A 15,250-nucleotide genomic window follows, 5' to 3' on the forward strand; every position below is an offset into this window, starting at 1 on the left:
TCTATTGATCGACTCCAGACTGTCCAGAACTCAGCTGCCAGGCTTTTAACCAGAACAAAGAAATATGACCACATTACTCCTATTTTAGCTTCATTACACTGGCTCCTAGTATGTTTTAGAATTGACTTTAAAATTCTATTGATCACTTTTAAAGCTCTTCATGGTCTCTCGCCTTGTTATATTTCTGACCTTTTAGTCCCATACACACCAGCACGTACCTTGAGATCCTTGGGCAGAGGTCTGTTGTCTGTTCCAGAGTCTCGACTGAAAACTAAAGGGGACAGAGCATTTGCTGTCAGGGTCCCGAGGCTCTGGAACAGCCTGCCCGAGGAAATCAGGTCGGCTGAGTCAGTGAACTCTTTTAAGTCCCTTCTTAAAACATACTTTTATAGGAGAGCCTTTCCCGATCTTATTTGACTTTATTTTATCCCTTTTATTTTATTGTATTTTACTAATTTTATATTAATTTGTCATGCTCTTATCTTGTTTTTTTGTATTATTCTTTACACTTGTTAAAGCACTTTGTAACTTGTTTTTGAAAAGTGCTCTACAAATAAGGATTATTATTATATTATTATGGAGTATGCACAAAAAATGTTTCTGGTACCTAAACAACAGCTTGATATTTCAAGAAGACCTCCGGCACACGAGTCTATTCGAGAAACTCAAACATCCTACACAACAGCCTATGGTGACATTGCAAGCCTGAGAGTATCAGCGATTGGTTAGACTCTGTAAAGCCAGTATACTAGTAGAGTGACAAAATCTCTAGCTGTTAAGAATTCAACCCAGTTAGCTTTTTTAATGCTAAAAACCCATGAACAAATTAGAAAGGAGAGTCAACGACTTTGGAATGAATATTTAGAGTTAAAAGCTAAAATAGACCATATGTCACAAAATTCAAAAGCCTAAGAGTTTAAACTGTGTCTGATTTTTTCATTCTGTTTTAACTGTGTTTTTAATCATGAGTCGAAAACGCCTGTGCAAATCATTTCACCAAAAACGAGTCTCCCCTGTAACAAGCGACGAGAGTGATTATGATGAATCGGATTTCTTTAGTATCTCAGATGTAATGAATGAGTTTAATCGTAATATTGTCCAATCAGATTTAGAATCTGAAGAACAACGAACTTAATTAAGTTGAGCAGATTATGCAAAGCAATTCCAGGAGGGTTGCGGCTCAAATTAGGGAATATTCCATACTATGATATTATACAAAAGAAATCAGCTTGTCTATATGTCCCTACAAACATTGACAATAATCTTTGTTTGTCTTATTGCATCTCATGCTCTCTACATCCTCATATGTTTAAAGTACAACTCGGTCAGCATGCACAACAACTCCAGACAGATGTCGGCTTTAATGCAGACGATAAAGTAGCCCTGTCTGACGTATCTAAATTTGAAAGTTTTTTGGATGTTAAGATTATCATGTTTCATCACAATCGAGGCACAACAAAATTGGATTTGTATCAGACGCATGAACAAATACATCCTAAAACAGTATGGTTGCATCTGCAAGACGATCACTTTTACCTGATAGAGAAAAAAACAGCATTTTTTGGGAGTTCTTACGTCTGTGATTTCTGCTATAAATGCTATTCAAGCAAAGACTGCCATAAATGTAAACATTTTTGCAACATTTTCTGATGGCTGTCATGTGCAGAGTACTTCTGGCCTTTGTTCAGACTGTGGGCACATATACAGATCATCAGATTGTTTTAACAGACATAAAACCTTGAGAGATTCGGAAAAGTCCAAGGGGTTTACTTTATGTGATCGATACAAATACTGCAAAGACTGTGGTCATCATTTTTCTGTAAAAACAGGCGGTGTAGGACATAAATGTCAGAGAGGGAGGTGTGATCATTGTGGGGATGGTTTAACATCACGTTCTACATCAATGTTTTATACAGCCCTCAAAACCCCAGACTAAATATGTGTTTTATGACTTTGAAACACGTACGATTGACGGTAAACACCATGTTTGCATGTGCTATTGATTTTGAGAACAAGCATTGGTGTGCCTCAGGAGTGGACTGTGTTGACATCTTTGTGAAAAAATACAGGCAGCCAAAATATAAAAACTACACATTCATCGCCCATAACAGGGTTTGACAACTATATTATGCTTGATTATTTCACAAAGCAATGTATAACACCAAAGCTAATCATGAGAGGTAGCAAAGTTCTTTTGATGCTGGTGGATAGACTCATACTGCTTCCTGCCCATGCGCCTCAAATGTTTCCTGGGAAGAGTCTTTTTTTAATGGATTTTCAACGAGTGTTCCTCATGGTTATTTGATGATTTATTTTAAAGCTAAGACACCTGATGATTTCAGACTCAGATCTGACTTGTTTTCAGACCTGCCTGTTGTGTATGTGCCTAAGAGAATGTAAATAAACATGCCTGACCGCAATAATGTCCCAGCCTTGTCTTTTCTTTCTAGATAAAATCTTTTCTATTTTAAATGTTTTGTTTCTATCTATAATGCCTTTTTGCATCTCTTGCTCATAAAATGTTCCCTGTAATATTTTGCCATCATAGTCTTTTAACCTGTAAACAGCAGGGTCCCTTGACACATTCATCAGTATAATTTTGCTCTTAACCTTTTTTAAAAGGGCCGCGTAGTTTTGAAATTCTTACAGTATCACCCACATTATATTTAAAACGAATTACTCTTTTATCTTTTGTTTTATACAAGTTGTTAAATACGATATCGTCATTGTCTTTTGTTACTCTTTTCCCTTGTCAGTTTGAATTTTATGCAGTATTCTACCTTCAGCTAAGATATCTTTAAAGGATTCTGTGACGCATTTACCACTCTTATTTTTTTTTTAACGCGTCCCATACATATTTTGAAAACAAATCTATTATTTCTCATCAACTCCTCCATGATCTTTGTTACAAAGACTGACATTTCAACGTCTGTGTTCAAGTATTTTATTTCCAACGACATACGCAACATATCAGTCAGCAATGATTACAAGTATACACTTTTCAGAAAATTTCAAGAAACCTATGTTTTTACAAACCAGAGATTCAGTTAAGCAATACATCACATCAGCAACATCGACATGTTGTTTTCTGGTTTGCCTTAAGACACACAAATCAATGCTAAAAGTACAAAAACAAAACACATGACCCATATGAAACTCATTATCGTTCACAGGAAAAACATTTGCTATATCAAGTAGAGTAGATTTCACATCTGCATATTTATCCGCTGTCATTTGCACCATGGTACGCCATCCAGAGGTCATTCGTCTAACACATTGACAACGTTTGTCAAATCTAGAACAACATAGTGTCCTATCTGTGTCACATATCGCGTTGTTAACAGTTTCACACAACAGTGCTCTCATCTTATACACGATGTATCTCTTTTTGACATGGTTTAGTAGACTAGACACATTCCCCATTGTTTTTAGTGTTGTTCCTCCTTCCAGATGTCCAGAGATTCCTTAACTAGTGTTCACACTGTCCTCCACTCTTACTACCCGTTTAAGCGAAGCAATGAGAAAAGGGTTCCTCAGACAAATCCGTAGAGCAGCTGCTGCAATGTCTCGAATACTGCATTCACACGTTGGCACCAATCCAAGACCGTGTAGTACATACTTTTGAGCATCAGCGAAATTTTTGTTAAAAAGCTTCTGTGTAATTTCTCTCTTATGTCCTTTGATATAAAAGAAAGGCAGCGTGTCAATGCATGTGTGAGGTTGCTGCTCTTGGCCTCTTCTGCTTTTTCTTCAGGAACGAGAAATGTTAAATTTCTTTTCCCCAGTTCTTTACCATAGTCATCCACCCATGAGTTATCGACGACATCATCCTGGAGTATTGAAAAATATTTAGGGCTGCTCGAAATATCCTCACCCGCTGCACATGTCCTCGTACCTGCACAAAACATTTTAATTAGAACAATGTCACCGTCAGCCCCGTCGTGGAGGTCTTTGAGGTTGTCTGCGGTGTTGTTTGTTGTTCATTTTGCTTGTTCTCAGGACCAAAAAGTTTTCTTTTGAGCCCTACATAGCTAACATAAGGTTTATACCATTTGAATAATTTATCAATGTGTGAGAAGATTTCAAGGGTTCTATCCCATTCTCCCCACTGGACCACAAAGCCGGTGCTGAACCACGTCTCCCACTCTTTAGACGTGATGGGGTAGCCTTTTTGTTGCTCTGGGGTTTCCATCCTTGCCTTTTGAATGATAGAATCGTCCCCGATCTAAAAAAGATGTAGGATTCTGGTTTGTAGACTTCAAGGTCTGTCTCTACACGATAGAGCTCTCCTGGCACAGACCCGCACCATTGTGTGGTATAGACTCCTTTTGAAGCACTCATATTTTTACAGACTTTGTTGCTGAAGTAATTCCCGTCTTTGGCTGAAAGACTAACGTGCGGAAAAATTTCATCAAGCTCTCTTGTATAAAGATGAACTGATCCGTGCTCAAACAAGAATCCCGACATTCTAAAATCTTCCTCCGCCCATTCAAACTGAAGCGCCCAAGCCTTTCGGTCCAGAAAATCAGCCAATGTTGTTGGGGAAGTCTTCTTTCTAGGAGCCATACTCATTGCAACAGGATCTATGATTATATGTCGTTTTGGAGTCGTTACTCCTAATTGATTTCCTGTGACGTCCATGATTGTGATGCTGCGAAGATGGCGCTGTTGTTCTGCACGAAGATAGCACTGTCCGATACAGATTCACCCAAAAAATCATTCAGTCACACTGTTACACACTCTCGGTCAGATGTAAAAAACTAGCCCTTTCTATATACAACCGTTGCTTTGTTTTTGTAAATAAAATTGTATTTATAAAATTTTTTAAATTATTTTTTTATATAATTTTTAATTCATTTTTTATTAATGCAGTTTTTTATTAATCAAATAATTTGTTTATTAATCAAATAATTTGTTTTATTAATCAAAAATGTATTCACGTGCACAACTGTTGCGCGCATCACGTGCTTTGCTGGCCTTTATTTACTACTGATGTTGATTAATTTTAGGTGTTCTGTGTCATATCCCACCGCAGGGGTCGGGGTCATCACTCTTTAAACCCTCAGGACTTTTGTTTTAAAAGTTCAACAGCCACATATATGTATAGATGAAAAGCCAAGTCAATGATCATGGTAAGATCAGTGTGATCAGGATACTTGCCAACCTCCAGACATAATAGCCCTAATATTGACCAAACCTAAGAGTCTTCCCCCCAGAATCTATGTGTCAAACTAGAGACTGTATTTCTTTTAATCCTAGACAATATATGGAATATTATAGTTCATAATAAGCAACAGCATAGGTTTTCCTTTACCAATGTTTAAGCCACTTATTTAGCGGGGGTATGGGGGTCCTCTCCCTGCAAAATTTTATCATTTAACACTTAATTTTCAACAGACACACCAAACTCAGGCAGCAGGTGACAATTTAAAATATAAAACATACCAGAATTTAATTCAGTAGGTGTATGGCTTTCAAGCATTCTGGATTTATTTTTCTTTCATGATTTAATCTTCCCTCCTCTTTGTGTCTTTGTTTGGAGAAGTTCCTCTTTAAATGTGGCACTCTTTCACCTCAAGGATAAATTAATTTATGCAAAAGTTTTTGCATCTATCCCACATATCAGTGTAATCGGACATCTCCGGAATGATTTTTATGAGAATAACGTCATTTAATCACAATTCATAACTTGGGACTAGATGGGACTGGATCTACACGATAACGTCAGCAGCTCTGTGCAGCTCACTTTCCCAAGTGTCATGATCCTGTCATGCTTTCTCTGTGTGCTGTAGTTTGATTCTTGTTTCTATGTCTCTAGGGTTTGGTTTTTGATTCGGAGGTTTTGGTTTTGTATCTGCATCTGTTCAGTTCAGTTTTCTGTGAGTTTTATTTAGTGGTCTGTTAGGTATCTGTAATTTAGTCTGTGTTTTGGTTCCATTTCTTGTGTTCTACTTTTTCACCTTGTTTATTCTTGTGAGGATTGTTTTGTTGTTCTCATTCTGTTTTCTTGTCTTACTACTTAGTCCTACCTTTTAGTTCTGTGTCTCAGTTCATGTCTTAGTGTTTACTCCTGGTCTGTGTACGTCAGTGTTTATGGTTATTTTGCCCGTGTCTGCTTTGTGTTCTGTTCTTAGTTCAGTCTGTTTTCCCTGTTACGTTTGTCATCTATATGTATTATTAGTTTTTAGTCTGTTCTGTGTTCCAGTATGTTTCTTCTCTTGTGTCAGTTGCCTGTGCCTTGTGTTCAGTGTTCAGTCTGCTTGTTTCAGTTCTGTTCCCGTTTGGATCTGTGCCTGCCTAAGTTCTTGTCTTATTCTGTTTCTATCTGGTGTTGTTTGATGCTCAGTTTCTGTCTGCCTGTCAAGTGTTATGTCTGTTCCCCCAGTAATCCCTTTGCCGGCCTGTCTCTCTGTTTTTCCCTGCTGTCTCTCTGCTTGCCTGTCTGCCTCGTTAGCCCTGATCCCTATCACCTGTGCTGCTCCCGCCCTACTTGTTAGTGCCTGGTGTATGTATGTTTGGTGTTTCTGTTCAGTACCCGTCCGGTCATTGTAGCTTGTTTGTTGCTCTGTCCCATGTCATTTGTAGTTTTGCTTTGTTCTGTGTTCTGCCCTGGCTGTCCTGGATCTGTACCCCGCTGTATTATTTTTGTTGGATAACACTGTTCTTTTGGATTATTCACCTTGATTTCTTCAGACTCAGCCACTCTACTTGTAAGTGTGTTCACTCTTGGTTTTGCCTTTAATAAATAACACTGAACTGAACCTGTCAACACCTAGACAGCATGGCTGTGCTTCACATTATACATTTGTATATTGCAAAACTCTGCCAGCTATGTTACCCGATGACAGTCTGCCACTCACTGCGCGATAGCAGGTTCGCTTGATTCCTGTCAAAGCGTCCACCGGTGTTGCGTCAGCTGGGTGGTTTGTAATTGTGCCAACTCGACGCAGTTATTTATAGGCTACATTAGTTTTTCTGATGCGCGTAAAAATTGATGTATGGCGTGTGGGCGTGTGAAAAGTGTCAATTGCGTGAGTCTCTCACTCAATGCGTGAGAGTTGGCAGCTCTGTTAAGTGCTAACTACTCAACAATCAGAACCATTCACGCAGAATGAGTTTGACATTTTGAAAGATTGCTGTAGCACCATGTCAACCTTTTTTTTAAACGCCCTGCCATATCCAGGTTGTGATTAGTCTACTCTAGTCAAACCTATGCACACGCTTGGATAAAAAAAGCACACAATCTTCTCTATACTCCATCTCCACCTTTGGAGAGGGCTGAAAAGAGTACTTGTGAGAAATGCCGGTACACAAGAAAAAGTCCTGGTAAGCCAAAGAGTAAAATGTAGAAGTGCCGGTACTGCGCTCCAGGGAGTACCAGCCCACTTCAAGCACTGCGTCTGAGCATTTTTAAGCTGTTCAGGCACCATGTGCCACTGTTGACAGGAAAGCTGCTGCTGTGTCTCTTGGCGTTGCTGTGGTGCTGAAAATAATGATTGAGATGCAGTTTGACCAATGTTTGCGTGAAGGACGTGCAGGCCTACATGACCGACCAATGGTGGTGTGCGAGAAGGCAGGACCTAAAGAGAAAGGTCAAAGCAATGTAAAAACACACACAATGAATGTGTGTGTGTTTTGTTTGAGTGGTTCTCAAATAGGGGGCTGGGGACTCCCAGGGGTGGTTTCCAGGGGGTTCTCAGCAAAAAAAGGGAATGATATTTCCCTAAGTAACACAACGACTGTATAACTACTTGGGTCATGGGTTTCATACACTTTCTGTAATACAACATCTTAAAGCACAAATCTTATCAAATGGGAAAACCCTGAGACAAAATCTTATCAGATGGGGGTCCGTGGTCTAATTTGTGTCAGTTTAGAGGTCCTTTACGCATTTTTAGGTCCCAAATAGAGGACATGGACACAAAGAGGACGAATGGTCACCCTAACAAGGACATCCTCAGCTACAGCAGCTCTCACCCACCGTTGTGAAAATTTGTGAAGTCGGTCGTGTTCACCACAGCATCTGTAGTCTCATTAGTGATGTCACCAAACACCAGCTGTAGTTTAACCCCGCCTCCTACTGTCATTGTGATGTCATCAAGATCACTAGTGAGAGACCTGAAGATCGCTAAGTAGAAGAAAACCACAACATGTCTGATGTTTAATCATATAATTTAGAATGTCAGTGGAAATGGTGAAATATTGCTATCAAATAAATAAATGACAATGTTTTAAATGGTGCTAATTATTCCCTGCTTTTGTAATAAACAGTTCAAAGTAGTCTGAGCAGCTGTCTAGTTTACCTTGGCCTCCCTGGTACATATTTGAGCTGAGGTGTCTGTGAACATCATGGTAGCACTGTAAATAAAAATAAATCACTTTCTTATCTATAAACCATGCATTTATGTGTCTTAACCAGTTACTACAGTTGTCTGAGTGTTGATAGTCACCTGCACAGAGTCTGGATAGTCTGGTTTAATGACGATCTGCATGGTGGAGAGAGACCCAGAGGATGCAGATAATCCAAACTGGCGAATGTTCTCAGTCAGCACTTGAATGGCTTCACTCAGCGGGAATTTTAAAACAATTCCAGGTCCGATAACTGGAAATGCCACTGAGCTAAAGCGCTGCTGTACACAGAGGTCCAAACACTTCTTCAGCCCATTGGCAAGCGCCTACAAAACAACAAAAATCCCCTGCATTGCACAATGCTTTCAAAAATGTACAAAGTAAACTGACATAGAGTAGATTTGAGGTTTATAGAGCTTTATAAGACAGTTTTTCTAAGAAATGAATTCATTAATGAGGCACACACTCTTCATACATTTGGCCAGGCATGGGGAAGCAGGGTTTGAACTTCTCTCTTAAGCTTATTGTGCCATTCTTCTCGCAACAAATTATTATTTATGCACACAAATGAATGCCTTTGTGGAGAAACTTTGAAAGTGGACATGCGGAAGAGCTTTGACTACCCTCACCTGGCATGGTCAGACAACATTTTGTATTACATTTACAGTTTCAGTCAAACAATAACTTTTTGACATCTGTCCAAAGAAAACCAGCAGAAATGACTGTATATTCAAATCCTCAATTGCAATCAATATTAGCACATGACTGTTTGCTCTTAACATTGTATTATATATATTTGTTCCCAATTACTGTTCCTGGCATTTAAACTCTGTCATGAAGTCCACTACAATGGTTGTATGTCAGTAAGTGGACCTGGAATTTGAACTTATCCTTTGCCCTCCCCCATAGTGTTTTCTCTCTAATATTTTTGAATCCACCAAGTATTTCACTTTACCTGAACACTCTGCCCTCTGACTCCATCCCACGGTGAGCATTCAATGAAGAAGAGCTTGGAGCAGCCCAGAGATGGAGGCCCATCAATCTGCAGAACATCACCAGGGGCAAGAGAACAATTCGCTGCCACAGAGTCAAACTTGGACTGGATCACGTTCCCTGCTCTTTTCAACAGACATTTACCAATTTTCGTAGAAGTCAGCTGCCTGTTTAGCATGGGGACCACCAACACATTCACCTGTGGAAATAATGTAAAATAATATCAACTTGAGTGTTGCATTGCTGCTGGACTAGTTTATCTAAATTAGAACATAAATTGTCAAACCTGCTCTTCCTCTAAACTGCCCAGCTTGATCTCCAGGCTTGTCTTGTTGACCACAACGCTCCCAACCGTGCTGCTGCGACGTCTGGTGATGGACGGTCTGGGTGTGAGGCTGCTCGGGCTTCTGATACTTCGTGATTTCTGTTCCCTGATCAGGACCTGACAGGAGCTCTCTACCAGCTCCTTGCTTTCTTTGCCCTCTGTTTGGAAGTAACGCTGAGACCCTGGTCCGTCTAGAACCAAAGTGTCTGATGTCAGACTGGCTAGAGCTGAGATTAGGGCCTGTTTGGCTTCCTGGACCAGACAACGGGGGCCAGACACAAGCACACATGGATATGGGGAATGTGAGGCTTTTAAGGTCACCTTGGTCTGTTTCATGCCAATCAGTGCTAAGAATTTATCAAAACAGTCAACCAGTTCAGGATGTGGTAGGTTCAGTACTTCATGCGTCCCGACTTGGTTCATCTGGTAGTCGTGCAGAACCTCTTTCAGCTTGTTCACAATTTGACTGCAACCCACAAGTCGTACTTTGGTGACTGTGGTTCCACTGGGTCCTGGTATGAAGCTGACGTCCACTCTGAGCTCCCCACTGTTTTCCTTGTTCTTGGCTCTGATCATGATTTCTTTCACTCTGTCTAGATCCGGAGGTACAGCTGCAGCTCCCTGCAGCTGTACAGTGGCCAGACTCAGGTCTCTCACCACTGCTGCCTCAGCCTCATCCAGAGCATCAGAGGACAAACTGGACAGGACCAGGTCTGACCCCACCTCTAGGGAAACAGGATTTCTGAGGCTCTGCTGGAAGCGAGTTTGGTACTTGGAGATTGCACCACTGAATGTTATGAAGTTTATTAAATCTGTGGGGAGCATAACTCTCTTTTCCTTCACCTTTTTGATCAGTTCATCAAGTTTGGTCGCTCCTGACTGCACCTCCTTGTCAGGGCCTTCCAAGATGATCATGGCGTTACCTCTGTGGATTTTGACCTCTGGGCAATGCGCACAAATTTCTTTACTAAACTCTTCTTCTACCAGTTTGAACTGCTTCTCCACAATTGGCAATTCCTTCCAGGTTGACAGGCTCTTTTGTATGAATGCAATCCTTTCCTTCACAGCCTGAACTTCTCCTACAACTACAGCATAACCGTTCTCTGTGTACACTTTGACATCATCAGTCATAAACGAGTCCTGCTGTACAATTTTTAGTTGTTTTGGTTCAGACACATGAGAGCAGAGGTAGCTCTTAGTAAGGCTGATGAAGACCTGATCCACCTGTAACTCCTTCTCTATATCCCCCCTAACCACTGCCTCCATTTTATCAAAATTGAACTCCGCTGTGCAGCCGATAGAAGAGAGTTGCTTCTGAAGGAATTTGGAGGCCTTAGGGCTGTCTCTCAGGTAATAGAGGAGGAAAATATCTATCTTGAACGTCTTCTCAAGGCCTTTTGTGTTTGCTTTCGTGAATTTCTAAAGAAGAAAAGCAATATCAAACAAATTGATGAATTCAAAAAATGTGAGATTTCATAATTTATAAAATCAACTTTTGTGTTGACACAACAGCCAGCACTACAATGCATATAAAATTTTGATTATTTGACTCTGCTCAGAAATCTCCTAAACTGGTTGGGCCGGATCATTTGGTTCTGACATTTGTGTTTTCCATAACCACGAATGCATCATACAGGTTTCTAAAGGGCAAGATTTTCTCACCTGTAACTGACCCGTGGAGGGCTGATCAGGGTTCTGTGGCAAATTGGTTCGGCTCACGGTCAGACGTACTTCTCCAGAAGGGAGGGAGATGGTGTGAAACTTCCTCTGCAAAACCCTTTCCTGGTCTATAAAAAACAACAAAGTTCAAGGTCCCAAAAAAATACATTTAGACTAAAACTGTAAAGTATATTCAACCTATGACCCATTTAAACCCAATGGGATTTCTTACCTGCTTTCTCCTTGAAATAAATTTTATAGATGTTGCCCCCAACCTTTTCAATCGTCCCACAATCACCTCCCCCAGATTCTTTTCTGTGCTTAAAGTAATCCCTGATCTTCTCCATCTCACGGTCTGTCAGATCTTTTGCTTCGAAGAACAATAGATGTCGGTATTCATCCATTTTCCGTACAATTATGAATTTGCAGGAAAATCTTTATAACTATCTAACTATCTTAAACTTCTTTTAACACTTCTTCTATGCCATCATACCTCTTCAATGAACACTGTGCTCTAGTGATTTTATTTTTCATTTTCACTTACTGTAAGGTGTGTTTTCTCTTTTCACTTCTCATGATTACATATTTACAAATAGACACACCCAATTACAGATACTCTTACATATGAGTTGGGCATTTCCCTATCAGTCAGGCAGCATACAGACAGTTTGCAGTGTGGCAATGTGGAGCATTTGGACACAGAGTCGTGATACTAAGTTGCTGTTTCTGGAAGAAATGTGACTGTTCTCCTGATCTACTAGGACAATACAGAGCTTTAATCCTAGCATGGTGTAAGATGTAAAGTCACTAACTGACACAGTACTACACCAATAATTCCATCCACTGTGCGGATGAATACCTGGACATTGTTTTATGCCCAGGAGGGTAGAGAAAATACAAAGGATATTTTTCCCTGTTCTAGATAATATTTTAATTCTTTTTTAAATAAAACACTGAAAATGATAAATGCCTTTTCTGTACACTTGCAGCATAAACAATCAAACAACTACATTTGTCTTATGTCTGAAATAATGATATTATTGTTTATTGTTACTATATACTACTAAAACTACAACTTATGTCACAAATAGATCGTTTTTGTTATGCTTTTTGTTATGCTCCAAATCTGCAATTGACCTGAGGACACAGTAGAAATAAAACCTACAGTATTTTTTACTTCTGGTAAAATAAATAATGGCATAAAAGCTCAAATTCAAAGTATTCATACTATATAATAAGTAGCTAATATACCAGAAACACTTTAGCCAACGTTGTTTATGTACACCAACGTTGATTTACTGTCACAGCCCGGCTCATGGACTGGACAAAAACGTGAGACACACCGGTAAACTAAATACCAAAGTGATTTGTTTATAAGAAAATAAGCGAAACCAATGAGAATCTGTAAAATCAGTAGTCTAGGGAGTGGATGAGTGAAAATGTGCTGCATGGATGTTGTGCTGTAAAAACTAAGACAGAAACCAGACAAACAAACAAAGGAAGCTGTGAGATGAGGAGGTCCAACCCAAGACTACTGTAACTGCTGCTTATATGCAGGACCAGGTGTATCCCATGCCGCTGATTCCCCTGCCAATCAGGTCTGCAGCCCTGGAGACAGAAAGCACACCAACAGCAGTATGAACCCTGCAGAGGGGCCGTCACAATATCCTTCTCATAACTACAAACACACAGCTACATTACCATATTTGTAAAATGTCAGAGATATAACAGAGTAACATACAGTCAATTTCAACAAATATGACAAAAAGTGTTGCCTACCCTCTTAGGCATGGAGTGCACCAGAGCTTCACAGGTTGCCACTGGAGACCTCTCCCACTCCTCCATGACAACATCATGGAGCTGGTAGATGAGACCTTGTGCTCCTCCACCTTCCATTTGAGGATGCCCCACAGATGCTCAATGAACTGTAGCTCCCCAGTGCCGGCAGCACTCATGCAGCCCCAGACCAAGACACTCCCACCACCATGCTTGACTGTAGGCAAGACACACTTGTCTTTGTACTCCTCACCTGGTTGCTGCCACACATGCTTCACACCATCTGAACCAAATAAATTTATCTTGGTCTCATCAGACCACAGGACATGGTTCCAGTAATCCATGCAGGCTTTCTTGTGCATCATCTTCAGAGTAGGTTTCCTTCTGGGGCGAAAGCCATGCAGACCAATTTGATGCAGTATGCGATGTATGGTCTGAGCACTGACAGGCTGACCCCCACCCCTTCAGCCTCTGCAGCAACACTGGCAGCACTCATATGTCTATTTCCCAAAGACATCCTCTGAATATGATGCTGAGCACGTGCACTCATCTTCTTTGGTCCACCATGGTGATGCCTGTTCTGAGTGGAACCTATCCTGTTGAAACTATAAACCCAAAGTCCCCCACTCCATAGACGATTCTCGCCTGGCAAATGAGCTGAACCAGTTCTACTGCCGCTTTGAGAGCTTTGACGCTGCTTCTGACAGTGCTTCAAGCTGTAGCCTCTCAGGGAGCTATGCTCGACCGGCACGCGCTGGGCTTCCTGACAGAAGAGGTGCAGCGCCTCAGTGCGCGTCTCCCTGATCCCCTCCTTGTGCAGCCCCTGTCCCCCTCTCACTCTCCGCCTCACTCCCTGTCGGCTGACTTTACCCCGTGTCCCCCCGTCGGCGTCCGTTTCCCCCGTGAGTCTCCGGTCTCCCACCCGGACAAATTCTCTGGCGAGGCAGCCAGTAACTTTCCAGTCTGATGAGGCCAAAGTTTGTTACATTGCTGGGCTGCTCCGCGACTGGGCTCTCTCCTGGTACGCAGCTGTTAGCGATGTTCAGCCTCACGTTCTCTCCTCCTACTCCTCCTTTGTGGAGGAGATGCGGAGAGTTTTCGATCGCCCGGTGCGGGGGAGGGAGGTACCTGGGCGGCTTCTCTCCCTTCGCCAGGGCGATTGCAGTGTGGCGAGTACTCAGTCGATTTTTTTTTTGTCCTCTGTCTCCCCTGGCTAGCCGCTCACAACCCCAACATCGACTGGTCGTGGGGGAAGATCAGGAATTGGATCACAACCTGTCACACGTCCTGCCTTTTGTCTGCTCGAGCCCCGGGTAATCATGCTTTGCCTGTCCCGCCATCCATCCCCTGTCCGGGGTACCCAGTGAGTACAACAACCTTGCGCTCGTTTATAGTATAGACCAGGCCCTGTCTCTACCCCTCCCGTCCAGTCACCTACACAACCTGTCGCGCCGGGAGAGGGAGTCTGTGGAGCAGTATATTTAAGACTCTCCTGCAGCCAGCATCGTTCGCCCGTCCTCATCCCAGTGCTGACTTCTTCTTTGTTGAAAAGAAAGACAAAAGCATGTGCCCTTGCATTGATTACCGGGGGCTCAACGCCATCACCGTGAAAAACAAGTACCCTCTTGCACTCATAGATTTGATCTTCGAGTCCCTCCCTCCAATTCCTTGGTTTCGTCATCGAAAAAGGGCAGCCTCGCCCCGTCCAAGATCCAGGCAGTCGCCGACTGGCCTACCCCCACCTCCGTTAAGCAGCTGCAGCATTTCCTTGGGTTTGCAAACTTTTATCGCCTTTTCATCCGGAATTACAGCACCGTCTCACTTCCAACTCGGTCCCCTTTGCCTGATCTCCGGAAGCTGCTGAAGCCTTCACATGCCTCAAAACCCTGTTCACCTCCGCCCCTGTCCTCATCAACACCGACCCCTCCCTCCAGTTCGTGGTCGAGGTGGACGCCTCGGTGCCACCCTCTCCCAGCGCTTACTGGAGGACAGCAAGCTCCATCCCTGCACCTTCTTCTCATGTCGTCTCACCACCACCGAGAGGAACTACAGCGTGGGGGACCGAGAGCTACTGGCCATCAAGTTGGTTTTGGAGGAGTGGAGGCACTGGCTGGAGGGAGCAGAACACCCCTTTCTGGTATGGATCGA

The 15,250-nt window shown here is 42.0% G+C and overlaps 2 protein-coding genes across 2 annotated transcripts in view; both read right to left on the reverse strand.

The window, feature by feature from the left end:
• The window catches only part of LOC123979793 (protein mono-ADP-ribosyltransferase PARP14), a 25,855-nt gene extending 17,524 nt beyond the window's left edge, over window positions 1–8,331 (reverse strand). The window contains exons 1-2 of the mRNA XM_046063876.1: window positions 8,304–8,331; window positions 7,982–8,128 (exon numbers count right to left, since the gene is read on the reverse strand). Of these exons, the coding sequence (XP_045919832.1) occupies window positions 7,982–8,128; window positions 8,304–8,322 (166 nt within the window). The 5' untranslated portion in view covers window positions 8,323–8,331. The remainder of the gene's footprint in view (window positions 1–7,981; window positions 8,129–8,303) is intronic.
• Window positions 1–9,863, reverse strand: part of LOC123979783 (protein mono-ADP-ribosyltransferase PARP15-like) — a 79,622-nt gene extending 69,759 nt beyond the window's left edge. The window contains exons 1-3 of the mRNA XM_046063850.1: window positions 9,629–9,863; window positions 9,305–9,541; window positions 8,451–8,675 (exon numbers count right to left, since the gene is read on the reverse strand). Of these exons, the coding sequence (XP_045919806.1) occupies window positions 8,451–8,675; window positions 9,305–9,520 (441 nt within the window). The 5' untranslated portion in view covers window positions 9,521–9,541; window positions 9,629–9,863. The remainder of the gene's footprint in view (window positions 1–8,450; window positions 8,676–9,304; window positions 9,542–9,628) is intronic.
• Window positions 9,864–15,250: the final 5,387 nt, after the last annotated feature.

This window comes from Micropterus dolomieu, linkage group LG12, assembly GCF_021292245.1.
Source record: "Micropterus dolomieu isolate WLL.071019.BEF.003 ecotype Adirondacks linkage group LG12, ASM2129224v1, whole genome shotgun sequence".
NCBI lineage: Eukaryota > Metazoa > Chordata > Actinopteri > Centrarchiformes > Centrarchidae > Micropterus > Micropterus dolomieu.